Source organism: Archocentrus centrarchus, chromosome 1 (genome assembly GCF_007364275.1).
Source record: "Archocentrus centrarchus isolate MPI-CPG fArcCen1 chromosome 1, fArcCen1, whole genome shotgun sequence".
Lineage (NCBI taxonomy): Eukaryota > Metazoa > Chordata > Actinopteri > Cichliformes > Cichlidae > Archocentrus > Archocentrus centrarchus.
Window position 1 is genome coordinate 40,415,513 of NC_044346.1, and position 14,008 is coordinate 40,429,520.

The window sequence follows — 14,008 nt, forward strand, 5'->3', positions numbered from 1 at the left end:
TTGAGAGCAATATGGATTTGGCAAACTGGGCCTTCAAGACCATGGATCGAATTTTTTCCACTATGAGATCTGGGAAAGGGGAGCCTGCGTGTCCGAGTGGAACAGACCCGGTTGGATACGTCATCGACTCTTGGAGCTCGTGGAGACCTGTGTGCTTCTCGGCCCTAGAGGTGGAAGACGTGGAAGACGCTTACATATTTGGCTATCTGGTAGCGGTATCTTTTCTGTTTGGGCTTGGAGGATACCTGATTTACCGTGAAATCAAGAAAACCTGGACGGCAGTTCGACATCTGCAGAGGCTGCCGACCCAGGTGGATGGGCTGACCAGAATGGTACAGACTCAGACTCAAAGCCTGATGAACCTGAGCCGTAGACTTGGGGAGTAGCAGGTGAGAGGGGTTCGATCTGGAGATAAGGTACGGTTCTGCTCAGTGAGGACGGTAACTAATGAATTTGGATTATTGGATTTATTGAATGGTTTCCCAGTGAGACTGAAGGCTGTTGAAAAAACAAGCAGCCTGTTCCAAAACAACATCTGCATTATCAGAATTCGGCTCCCTAGCCGGCCTTGGCTGGCAATCATATCTCTCCAGAACTATGTGTGAAGGCCGCTATCCCCCTCAGCCCTCTCTGTGATTTGTGAAGCTGGATCTGGTGTACCAAGGCTGCTGATGAACTTCCATCACTATCAGCAAACTGTTTGCCTGGGAGCTGGCATCTGGGCTCCACAATGCCCCCACCCTCTCGTCTCCGTCTGCGTCCCCTCCTGACCCTGACCCTACCCACCATACTGCTATCCCGGCTTTATATGTGCAATATGCTTTTTGCTGAGGTGTTTTTTGGAACCTCGTAAGGTGTTCTTTATGAACACAGTATGAGATGATTTTTTTGAACCTAACTATCCCAATGTATCTCTTTCTGTCTCTCTGCTAAAGGTAGCGCCGTTGAGAAACGGTTGCATGACCTCAGACATCTGTCCCCCCCCTGTCTGTGTTATGTTTTTGTTTTGGATGGATGTTCTGTTAACTGCAATTTCCCCATTTGTGGGACTAATAAAGGCATTCTTGATTCTTGATTCTTGATTCTTGATTTTCCCACCAGTCTACTACACAGACCAATGAAGGGTGGAAGTGCTCCTGTGATAAGCAAACTCCTGAAATTGAAGTTAAGCATCATAACTGGATAGTTTTATTCAACATTAATGTCTCACTTGTTATAGTTGGAAATTAATCATTCACTCAGCTGTATTCCTTGATGTTGAAATGTGTTATGCTTGTTTTAACAGCTTATTTTAAATTAAAGACTTAAAATTAAACCACAAAAAGGAGAAAAAGTTCGTTCTCCGTTTAACAGCTGCTTTTCCACAGCTGTGCTTCGCACTCACGGTTGCTAGGCGACATGAGCTACGCAGAGGTGACGGCAGCTGATATGAAGGCTAGCTGCTCAATTCCGGCCTTTGTGGTCTTCGTGGGCTGCGAAAGACGTGGGCCGGGTCCTTCGCAGGATGCGGCCCCTAATTTGGACATTGTGCATAGATATAATCTGTATGCCTGGAACTCGTGCACTGAGAAATGTTCCACGGTGCTGCATTAAAATTTTTAACGCGTTAATTTCCCCGTAATTAATTAATCGAAATTAACGCGTTAAAGTCCCAGCTCTAATATATATATACACACACACACACACACACACACACACACACACACTTTTTTTTTTTTTACAATGTATATATTTTTATACATTCTACTTTCTTTTCTGTATATTTTTAGATGTTTTATTATACATTTTAGAAAGCGTGACTTTCTACTACATGGAGTGGACCTCCAATCTCATTGTACATTCTGTATAATGACAATAGAGGCATTCTATTCTTTTCTACTAACCCTTCAGAATAGTAAAAATGGCTAAAGGGATACATTAACAAACTTCTTAGCTGTAGCTTATGTCTAAAAAAATATCTTAACTATACATATAAAAAAAATCCTCACTGCTCATGCCCAGCATTAACTTGTAATTATAGTATACAATGATCCCTCACCTGTCACGGGGGTTACGTTCTGGAGACCCCTGCATGTCCCCTAAAGGCATAGGCATAACTTCTCTCTTCGTCTGAGTGATGAACATAGTTATGGGGAGTTATATAAATACCTATATACCATAAAATCATACAATATAGCAAAAACTCCGCAATACAGAATTAGATTTTTTTTTTTTAATTCACGATACAGTGAAGTCGCAATAAGTGAACCGCGATATAGCGAGGGCCAATGATATAAATCTTAGCTGGATAGATGGTTGGATGGACGGATGGATGGATGGTAGGGCTGTGCAATTAATAGAATTTCAATTTCAGCCCCAAATGATCACAATAACAGGGAAATTAACATTGACTATTATTAAAATTATTTTGTTGCATTAAGCTCTGCACATATAATCTTTCTTCTGATTTATGCTGCAGTGTTGAGTCCTTGCGGGGCCTACAATGTAAACTACAGAAGTGGCCAGCAGCGCTGCTGTTTGGTTTGTGTGACATACATTACCATTAATCACCAAGCAGGAAATTCAATTCAATTCAATTCAGTTCAATTCAATTTTATTTATATAGCGCCAAATCACAACAAACTGTCGCCTCAAGGCGACAGGCGACATAACCTATGTTATAACTTGACCTGCACCTCCCAATAAATGTAACTACAGGTCAGGTCGACGCAGCCCGCAACAATTCTGATTGGTTTATCCAGCACCGTCAGTTTCTCCTGTGCATTTCTGGTGTTTGGTGTTGGCTCTCACTGCGGTATTGTATCACTTCCTGTTCCTGTTTCGGAGCACAGTCGTGTTTTGCTGTCTGTTAGCTGTTAAATCTGTATAGCTCGATCTATCTGGATAACAACATATTTTAGTGTAATCTTCACCTAATTTATCTAGAGCACACTCTTTGCTGAATCACCTGTATTCACATTATTGACTTTATTTGTTTTTAGAAATTCGCTAGCTTAGTGCAGCTAGTAGTTTAGCTCTTAGCCGTTTCACTACCAGCATGGCTTCTTCTCCTGTCCCTCCTGCACTTTCCTGCTCTGGGTGTCACATGTTTAGTTACTCCTCGGCCTCCTTTAGCAGTAACGGTACTTGTAATAAATGTAGTCTGTTTGTAGTTCTGGAGGCCAGACTCGGCTCCGCACCCTGGAAAATCCTGTATCTAGCCAGGCCCCTGTAGCGGGTGCGGGCCATGGTAGCTTAGCCGCCTTTAGCTCCCCCCCAGCAGATCCCGAGCAGCAGGGAAAACAGGCCGGCTGGGTGACTGTGGGGAGGAAGCGTAGTCCTAAGCAGAAGCCCCGGGTACACCACCAACCTGTTCACATCTCTAACCGTTTTTCTCCACTCGGCGACACACCCGCCGAGGAACAAACTCTGGTTTTTGGCGACTCTGTTTTGAGAAACGTGAAGCTAGAAACACCAGTGACCATAGTCAAATGTCTTCCAGGGGCCAGAGCAGGCGACATTCATGGAAATTTGAAACTCCTGGCTAAGGCTAATCGTAGATTTGGTAAGATCGTTATTCACGTCGGCAGTAATGACACCCGGTTACGCCAATCGGAGGTCACTAAAATTAATATTAACTTTGCAAAAACAATGTCGGACTCTGTAGTTTTCTCTGGGCCCCTCCCCAATCAGACCAGGAGCGACATGTTTAGCCGCATGTTCTCCTTGAATCGCTGGCTGTCTGAGTGGTGTCCAAAAAACGATGTGGGCTTCATAAATAATTGGCAAAGTTTCTGGGGAAAACCTGGTCTTGTTAGGAGAGATGGCATCCATCCCACTTTGGATGGAGCAGCTCTCATTTCTAGAAATCTTGCCAAATTTATTAACCCTAAAACCTGACTACCCAGGGTTGAGACCAGGAAGCAGAGCTGCAGTCTTACACGCCTCTCTGCAGCTTCTCTCCTCCTGCCATCCCCCCAAAACCCCATCCCCATAGAGTCGGTGCCTGCTCCCAGACCACCAAAAACCAAAGCTAAAATCAGCAAAAAACTATTTAAGCATAAAAATTCAAAAACAATACATAATACAGCTTCATCAACTGCACCAAAAAATAAAACAGTTAAATGTGGATTATTAAACATTAGGTCTCTCTCTTCCAAGTCCCTATTAGTAAATGATTTAATAATTGATCAACGTATTGATTTATTCTGCCTTACAGAAACCTGGTTACAGCAGGATGAATATGTTAGTTTAAATGAATCAACACCCCCGAGTCACAGTAACTGTCAGAATGCTCGAAGCACAGGTCGAGGAGGAGGATTAGCTGCAATCTTCAATTCCAGCTTATTAATTAATCAAAGACCCAGACAAAGTTTTAATTCTTTTGAAAGCCTGACTCTTAGTCTTGTCCATCCTAATTGGGAAAATCAAAAACCTGTTTTATTTGTTATTATCTATCGTCCACCTGGTCCCTACTCAGAGTTTCTGTCTGATTTCTCAGACTTTTTATCTGATTTAGTGATCAGTTCAGATAAAATAATTATAGTGGGTGATTTTAACATCCATGTAGATGCTGAGAATGACAGCCTCAACACTGCATTTAATCTATTGTTAGATTCAATTGGTTTCTCTCAAAATGTAAAGGAGCCCACCCACCACTTTAATCATACTCTGGATCTTGTCCTAACAAATGGCATAGAAACTGAAGACTTAACAGTATTCCCTGAAAGCCCCCTCCTGTCTGATCATTTCTTAGTAACATTTACATTTACTTTAATGGATTACACAGCAGTGGGGAATAAGTTTTATTACAGTAGAAGTCTTTCTGAACGTGCTGTAACTAAGTTTAAGGATCTAATTCCTTCATTATTATGCTCTTCAGTGCCAACACAGTACAGAGCAGCTACCTAAACTCTGCTCCCAGTGAGGTCGATTATCTCGTCAATAGTTTTACATCCTCACTGCGTACGACTTTGGATACTGTGGCTCCTCTGAAAAGGAAAGCTTCAAATCAGAAGTGCCTGACTCCGTGGTATAATTCACAAACGCACAGCTTAAAGCAGATAACCCGTAAGCTGGAGAGGGAATGGTGTCTCACTAAATTAGAAGATGCTCATTTAGCCTGGAAAAAGAGTTTGTTGTTCTATAAAAAAGCCCTCCGTAAAGCTAGGACATCTTACTATTCATCATTAATTGAAGAAAATAAGAACAACCCCAGGTTTGTTTTCAGCACTGTAGCCAGGCTGACAAAGAGTCAGAGCTCTGTAGAGTAGAGTATTCCTTTCACGTTAACTAGTAGTGACTTCATGGATTTCTTTACAAATAAAATTTTAGACATTAGAGAAAAAATCATTCATAACCATCTCAAAGATTTATCTTCATGTTCGGCTGCTTTCAGCACTGCTGGTATTTGTTTAGACTCTTTGGCTCCAGTTGATCTTTCAGAGTTAACTTCAATAGTTACTTCCTCGAAACCAGCAACATGTTTATTAGATCCCATTCCTACTAGACTGTTCAAAGAGGTCTTTCAATTTATTGATGCTTCAATCTTAAAAATGATCAATCTGTCTTTATTAGTTGGCTGTGTACCACAGGCCTTCAAGGTGGCTGTAATTAAACCTCTACTTAAAAAGCCATCACTTGACCCAGCTGTCTTAGCTAATTATAGGCCAATCTCCAACCTTCCTTTTCTCTCAAAGATTCTTGAAAGAGTAGTTGTAAAACAGCTAACTGATCATCTGCAGAGGAACGGTTTATTTGAAGAGTTTCAGTCAGGTTTCAGAATTCATCACAGTACAGAAACAGCATTAGTGAAGGTTACAAATGATCTTCTTAGAGCCTCTGACAGTGGACTCATCTCTGTTCTTGTCCTGTTGGACCTCAGTGCAGCTTTTGATACTGTTGACCATAACATTTTATTACAGAGATTAGAGCATACTATAGGTATTAAAGGTACTGCACTGCAGTGGTTTGAATCATATTTATCTCATAGACTCCAATTTGTTCATGTAAATGGGGAGTCTTCTTCACACACTAAGGTTAATTATGGAGTTCCACAGGGTTCAGTGCTAGGACCAATTTTATTTACATTATACAGGCTTCCCTTAGGCAGTATTATTAGAAAGCACTGCATCAATTTTCATTGTTATGCAGATGATACTCAGCTTTACCTATCAATGAAGCCAGATGACACACATCAATTAGTTAAACTGCAGGAATGTCTTAAAGACATTAAGGCCTGGATGACCTCTAATTTCCTGCTTCTAAATTCAGATAAAACTGAAATTCTTGTACTCGGCCCCACAAATCTTAGAAACATGGTGTCAGACCAGATACTTACTCTGGATGGCATTACTTTGGCCTCCAGTAACACTGTGAGAAATCATTTTTGACCAGGATATGTCCTTCAATGCACATATTAAACAAATATGTAGGACCGCTTTTTTGCATTTGCGCAATATTTCTAAAATTAGAAACATCCTTTCTCAGAGTGATGCTGAAAAGCTAATTCATGCATTTATTACTTCTAGGCTGGATTATTGTAATTCATTATTATCAGGCTGTCCTAAAAGCTCCCTGAAAAGCCTTCAGCTGATCCAAAATGCTGCAGCTAGAGTACTGACAGGGACTAGAAAGAGAGAGCAGATTTCTCCCATATTGGCTTCTCTTCATTGGCTCCCTGTTAAATCTAGAATAGAATTTAAAATTCTTCTCCTCACATACAAGGTCTTGAAAAATCAGGCCCCATCTTATCTCAAAGACCTCATAGTCCCATATCACCTCAACAGAGCACTTCTCTCTCAGCCTGCTGGCTTACTTGTGGTTCCTAGGATACTTAAGAGTAGAATGGGAGGCAGAGCCTTCAGCTTTCAGGCGCCTCTTCTGTGGAACCAGCTTCCAGCTTGGATTCAGGAGACAGACACCCTCTCTATTTTTAAGATTAGGCTTAAAACTTTCCTTTATGATGAAGTTTATAGTTAGGGCTGGATCAGGTGACCCTGAACCCTCCCTTAGTTATGCTGCTATAGGCCTAGGCTGCTGGGGGGTTCCCATGATGCACTGAATGTTTCTTTTCATTCACCTCTTTTCTCTCTGTTTATACCCCACTCTGCATTTAATCATTAGTTATTATTAATCTCTGGCTCTCTTCTCTCTTGACAGCATTCAGAATTCATCACAGTACAGAAACAGCATTAGTGAAGGTTACAAATAATCTTACAGCCTCTGACACTGGACTCATCTCTGTGCTTGTCCTGTTGGACCTCAGAGCAGCTTTGATACTGTTGACCATAACATTTTATTACAGAGATTAGAGCAGTGGCACAAGTGTTACACTGGCAACAGTATAAGCCAAAGTGGTCTCATTTTCAAAAGCTAGTGTCATTAAGTTTAGACTAACAGTTACAGGTAAAAGTTACTGCAGAAATCATGTAGGCACCTGCAGCACGCAGTAATCAGTAAGTAGGACACTATATGTATACACACACACACACACACACACACACACACACACACACACACACACACACACACACACACACACACACACACACACACACACACACTACCAGTCAAAAGTTTGGACACACTCATCCATTCATTTGAATAGGTGAACATCTCCAAAATGGCAGTTATTACTTATAATAACATAAAGGCGTAAACATGCTGATGCCTTCTATCTGCCAGTATATCTTAGTGACGAACATCCAACCTTGTTATATGTGTCGCAGTAGTGAGTGAGTGCATCATGTGCTCTTTGATTTTTACGTTCAGCACTAGTGACATTTTTCATAGTTCACTGTGAGCTATCCCGAGCACTAACAGATTCACTCAGGCTGATGGTGTTTTTACTCAGAGATGGTATTCTAATTCAACAAGGTCAACAGATGGCCTCTCTTCCTGCTGAGTGCAGGCACTTCCTGCTGCTGCCACAACCTTACAGAGGCACCATCATATCTCACCGAGCAGAAGCTGAGAGCCAGAGATGAGTGGTATAAACTGACATCACACACACTGATTTTGCTTTCAGAAAAAGGATGATAATCTTACAACAATCTGTAGATAATACAAATGACAATTAATTTTGTCTTATGAGTTAAGACCTCTAGATGTAGCATCCTGAGTACTGTGAACTTTAAAGAATTGAATGTTGTGCACTTATGAGGTAAGTATGATATGTGGGTCGAAAGGCTTTAAACTGTTGGCAGCAATAAGCTGATGCTTAAGGAAATCAGGAAGTGATTCCTGATTGTAATTTTCTTGCTGATACATGTGTATTTGTTTAAAGTAAATAGGCAGAAATCTACAAATGTGAGTATGCATTATGACAGTAGCAGAAGTGTGCATATAGACTAGGGCTGCAATAATTCATTGAGTCACTTGAATAACTCAATTACAAACAAATAGTTAATGCTAATTTTTTGCTTCAGTGCTTCATTTAATGTATGACTCTGTGGAGCTCACTATGTAAACATGACTGTTTAACCCACATTAGCGACTAAAAATAGACCTGCATTAGAAACATATTTAGGAGCACGTGTGTAAATAACATTAAGTCCATTCAGCCCCCAGTTTTATCAAGAAAAAGACTGATAACACATCAGCAGCAGTAACAATGCTGTTCTAGTTTAACATGGGGTCGGTCTACACACAAGCAGCGAAGAGCAAAGAAACAGTGCCGTTACTGAGACGTGAGCTCAGGTGGAGTGAAAGACAAGACCGATGGGGATATTCTTGTGCCATTAATGAAAATATAAAATAATTGGAGAAGTCAGGATAACATTGCAGCTCTGTTTCTTAACAGAAACCCTTCAGCAGATGTCTGATTACCTTCTGCAAAACTATTCTGCCCTAATTTGGAGGCCTTGCTCTAAACTTTGATCCAAATACTTTTAGTCACCCCTGGGTTACTAAAGATTTAATACATATTCCACCAAAAATATGCTTTAAATATCAGCAATACTCTAAATTAAAACCCTTGTAAGCATGCTGTAAGACATTAATATTTTGTGATTATCTTTAACATTTCTACAAATATTTTTTGGTAAGCATCCTAGAATAGACACAGAAAACTTCAATGGTAAACAAATTAGAGAAAGTACTGCACTCTGTACAAGGGTGTATACTACATAATGTCTTTCTATTTATATAATCCAGAACAGTAAGCCAGACATAATGCATACTTACAAGGTACATCATATTATAAACAGGCTGGCTCTTTACCTGGAAGTTTCTCACTATCAGCTACTGCCAGCTGTTCAGGGACCGAGGCCAGCTGCTAGATATAGGGAATCCCCAGTTTCTCCATTTCAGCCAATAATGGTCAGGTAGGTATAGCCAGTCACAGTGCACGGTATCACATGATTAGGCTAAACCAATGAGGCATGAGAAAGAGTCCGCATATCATTAGCATATATCATCATAGCATTATCAACCTGAAATCCTCCATGTTGTTTCCTCTCCACTTCAGATAAATACAGCCAAAGTGTACAAATGACGACAATATCCTCCCACTTTATTTTAGGCAGGAGGATAATAAAAGTTTTTCTAGCATCCAAAACAGCAGCGCTTGTTCCTGTGATCACCCTTAAACCTTTACTGGGAAACAGCTGGAGGTCCTTCATCAAACCACCTGATCAACAAGCTCCAACCATAAAAAAATAACTTCGTAGCTGCTCCGTCCAACGCCTTTTGTTTCACACAGAGAAAATCTACAGTAAAGCTACATAGGTTACAATAAAATATGCAGATGAACTTTGATTTAGTCTGACACAATGTTTAAATCAGGCAGCTGCTGAAAGCTTCTATCACAGTGATACCTGCAGCAAGCAGGGGCAGGGGTGTACTATACTATATTTACTTAAAGGCTTTAGTAAAATTATTTTGCATATTTAAATTAATATAAACATAAATAAATTATTATAGAAATTCAATTGTATTAAGACCTGGGGCTGTTAGGCTGACCTCATCCAGGAGATCCAACAACTGTTTTGTGTCTCCTGCTAATGTCAGAAAGCCTTCCAGGAGGACGGCGTGAAGGCTGTTGTCATGATTCTGGGTCTTTGACCCAGCGTTTTGCATTTGTTTGTATATTTAGTAGTTTGAGTTTTGCTGTTTTTGTGAGTCGTCGGCTTTCTCGTCATAGCGGCCGTGCTTTTGTGTTCAGTTCTTTCTTGATATCTTTGTTTTGTCTGTATCTGGTACTGAGTTTATCGGGCCTTCTTAGTTTGAGTAATCTGGGTTCTTTTCTTGACCATTTACTTTGTTTCAGTTATCAGGCTGTGTTCTCTGTCTATAGGTTTTCGTCTGTTTGTGAGTCTGTGCTTTGTTACTTCCTGTTTTATTTTGTTAGTCTTGCATCTTGTGAGTGTTGTGTATAGTTTTGCTTCCTTGTCTTGGTTTCAGCTGTGTACCCTTGTGTTTCTCACTTCTCTATTACCCAGTGTTTTCCCACATTGTCCCTCTCAGTAGTGTGTTTTCTGTTTCTTGGATTATCCACCCTGTAAAAGCCTCAAACTGCTTAGGTCCCTTTTTGAGCGAGTTTGTCAATAAAGTTGCCCATATTGAGTTTCCGCCCATCTCCTGAGTCTGCATTTGGGTCCTCATCCTTCCAGCCACACTGCCATATCATGACAATTTTATTTTATGCTTTATTTTAGGTTGTACGTGTACTTTATTTATTTTTGCATTCAAGAAAATGTTTTTAGTTGTGTTGGCAGATACTGTATGCAGTTAAACTATTAAAACGTTGGTTTCCATGTTAGAGATTGCAATAAGCAGTTTATTTTGCAAGGCCTGTGTTTTTCTCTTTAGAAGCTTTACTGTTGCTCATTAATAAGACATAAGTATTTCTTATATGATTGCTCGATTAATTGATGGAATAATCGATAGAATACTTGAGTCTGAAAATAATCAATATCTGCAGGCCTACAGTGCACCAACTGCTCGAGCTTCCTCCAAGCGGACTTCAAATGTACAGTACCATCAGAGGTTTGGACACTGGTACTGTATATTATACAGCATTCAAAAGCATGTTTACAGACTGGTACAAAAACTAGTACATAAAGGTTTTGCCTCTATGAATCCTTTTTCCTTTCATCGAATTCCTGGTAAGGAGCATACACAGGCAGCTGCTGCTGCCACTAAAACTGGAGACTGTGTTTGTCCTGTTGGTGCCTTTTGGAGCATTCTAATGACAAAAATATGGATTGCATGGAACACACCATCAAAGAAGTTTGTGCTTCAGTTTTGGTTACAGGAATTCTGGTATTTGTTACGACTAACAGCACGTGTCTTTGTTCATTGCACCCGTAGACTTTATCATTGTGGCCTGCTAGCTGAACGTGGCCACCAATTCTACTCCAAAAAACAGCCTGCTAGCACGAGGCCTGGAAATGCTGAGGCAAAAACCAAAGCGCAAAGTCAAGGTAGCCATGCTGACCTGTTATATAGGCCCCAGGCTCTGTCCACTACAGTGCACCAGCTACACCTGCTTACAGGGTGCGTGTTTGAAAGTGAATATATAAAGATCAGCATGGAACCCAAAGAAAGGAAGAACAAGGAAAAAAATAAATAAATAAATAACCTATTAAAACCATCCATCCATCCATCCATCCATCCATAGTAATTCTAAGAACTGTTCATCTTTATACTGTATACAACCAACCAGTCCGATACACGGTTCTGCTGGAGGTTTCTTCCTGTTAAAAGGAGGTCTTCCCTCCCCCCCATCGCTAAGCTCAGCGTGTAACTCTCATGCTGTTGGGTCTAAGCTTTACAGTATGAAGCACCTTGAGACTGGTGCTGTGAGTCGGTGCAGTATGAAATAAAAATGAATCAGCTCCGGACTGGTTGCCTCGTTATTTTCCTCCTTATTAATTATCATCATAACGATGATAACCGATTACTGCCAAGGATGGGCAAACTTTTTTCACTTGTTCCAAAGTGGAGCAGTTTATGTAAATTTTTAAAAAACGTAGAAACTCATTTTTACATCACTGGGACTTCTGTTTCATCTCGCTGTCTGTTTTCCTCATTCAGATCTGCGTGTAAACCGTGTGAAACCCTGACACTTCCAGAGACACGGGGACCATCACTGCCCTCACCTTCCCTCCGCTCCTCCGGCTCTCTGTGCCTCCGCTGCCCGCTGCCTCCTCACCGCCAGAGTCCTCCTCCTCCTCCTCCCCGTCCTCTAGCTCTTTTACAGCAGTCTCCTCTTCCGTTCGAAGCCGCTTGGCCGCCCGGTGATACCCTCCTTCTCTGTCTTCGCTGTCTTCCATCACAGACGAGACGATAAATTCGCAAATTTTCGGTAAAAGGAGGAAGAGACAGTGACACCTGCTCCCCCTGCAAACTCAGGTCGCGTCGCTACAAAGATCCACGCACGAAGACGTCTCACTCCGCCGCGGTTTCAAGCGTCGAGTTCAGTGTTCAGAATTTATCTGATCACACCAAAGCTTATTTTAGGTTGTTTTCTTACACCATTGCAATCATATTTGGCTCTATTATTTTTACGGCTTTATATTGTATTTCTGTCAGAACAAGATTTTTCAGTTTTTGTATGCTCACTTTTACATAGCCTATATAGAGCTGTCTACAAGTCCCCATTCAAAATATGCCACATCATTTAAACGTGGAAATGAGCAAAAGCCCAGAGTTAAAACGCAGAAAGTTCTGACATGAAGAATGAAAAAGATCAGATCAGTGTCATTACACGCTGTCCAAAACAGTTATATTTTTAATAAAAAAAAAAAAAAAAAAAATACCAGTCAGACACTGGTGACCCAGCACTGTGTCAGTGGGAACCATCAGGAGTAAGTGAAAGCATCAGCAGTCAGACTGTTATTCTGGGCAAAGGAGGGGTGGGGTGGATGATAGAAAAAAGTCTGTCACTAATGAAAATTGTGGCAGTAACAAGTGTTACAAGAAGCAGCAGCATTCATTCTTCAGAGTTGCTTCATGCACTGGTTTGTGAACGAGTCTCTGTACAAATATACAAGCGGAGCCGGCACCACAAATCTGATGTTTCAGCTGCTCTGTCCATCTCAGAGACACAGAGATAACACACAGGTCCTGCTGTCCACGCCCTTCGTTTCCTTTGACCTTTACCCTGCGGTCAGTGTCACTGGAATTCAAATGTGTCCAAGATTTCAAGTAAATGCATCTATGGTGTGAATTGGACAGAGGTGGCAAAAGTACTGACATTCTGTACTTAAGTAGAAGTACAAGTACTTGTGTTCAAAAATACTTTGGTAAAAGTCGAAGTACTGGTTCAACTTCTTTACTTAAGTAAAAGTAAAAAAGTACAGGCTCTGAAATGTACTCAAAGTAAGAAAGTAAAAGTAGTTCTTTGGCAGACATTTCTACCTGCTATTTTTGTGTAAAGCTAAACGAACCTCATTATTATATATTATTGTAATTATATAAAATAATACATGAGAACACAAATGTTATTCAAATCTAAATTTTAATCCTAATGAATGCTCTCAGCTTGAATCTGTTCTGTAGGACACAAACTGTGAAAGGCAATTTAAACCCAGCTCTATTCTGTGTCCTCCATACACTGTAAAATTTGACAAGTTGACCTTACTTAAGAAAATCTTGGAAACCGATTGCCCTGAAAAATGTAAGTAAGTATAACTATTAAGTCTCATGTTTGTTTACTTAACATATACTTGTTAGTGTACTTAAGACCTTGTTGTGTCAACTTAATCGTGTTAAGTTAAATTGACTTAGTTTAGTGAAGTTGTTTTAACTCAGAAATAGCAAGTAAATTGACCTGTTCTTAACTTAGCTACATCAAGTTAGTCCAACTTACATGAACAGTACAGTTTACTTAGTAGACTCTAGGAAACCGATTGCCTTAAATGAATGAAGTAACTACAACAAAACATCATAAGTTCACAAGGTTCAATGTTTTATTTTTAACAAAATACTATCCTTAGCTTCTTAACAAAAGGCCAATGTGGCCACACATGAACAAATACAAAACCAATCACGTTTTTACCCTTCCACAGGGCTCAATAACAGT

The 14,008-nt window shown here is 40.5% G+C and overlaps 1 protein-coding gene across 2 annotated transcripts in view; it reads right to left on the reverse strand.

Annotated features, from left to right (window-relative positions):
* LOC115783096 (heterogeneous nuclear ribonucleoprotein L-like) overlaps window positions 1–12,341 on the reverse strand; it is a 43,682-nt gene extending 31,341 nt beyond the window's left edge. The window contains exon 1 of one of the 2 annotated variants that reach the window (XM_030733750.1): window positions 12,084–12,341. In XM_030733750.1, coding sequence (XP_030589610.1) covers window positions 12,084–12,257 — 174 coding nt within the window. In that variant the 5' untranslated portion in view covers window positions 12,258–12,341. The remainder of the gene's footprint in view (window positions 1–12,083) is intronic. The other variant, XM_030733758.1, reaches the window with a different exon arrangement.
* Between the last annotated feature and the right edge of the window lie 1,667 nt (window positions 12,342–14,008).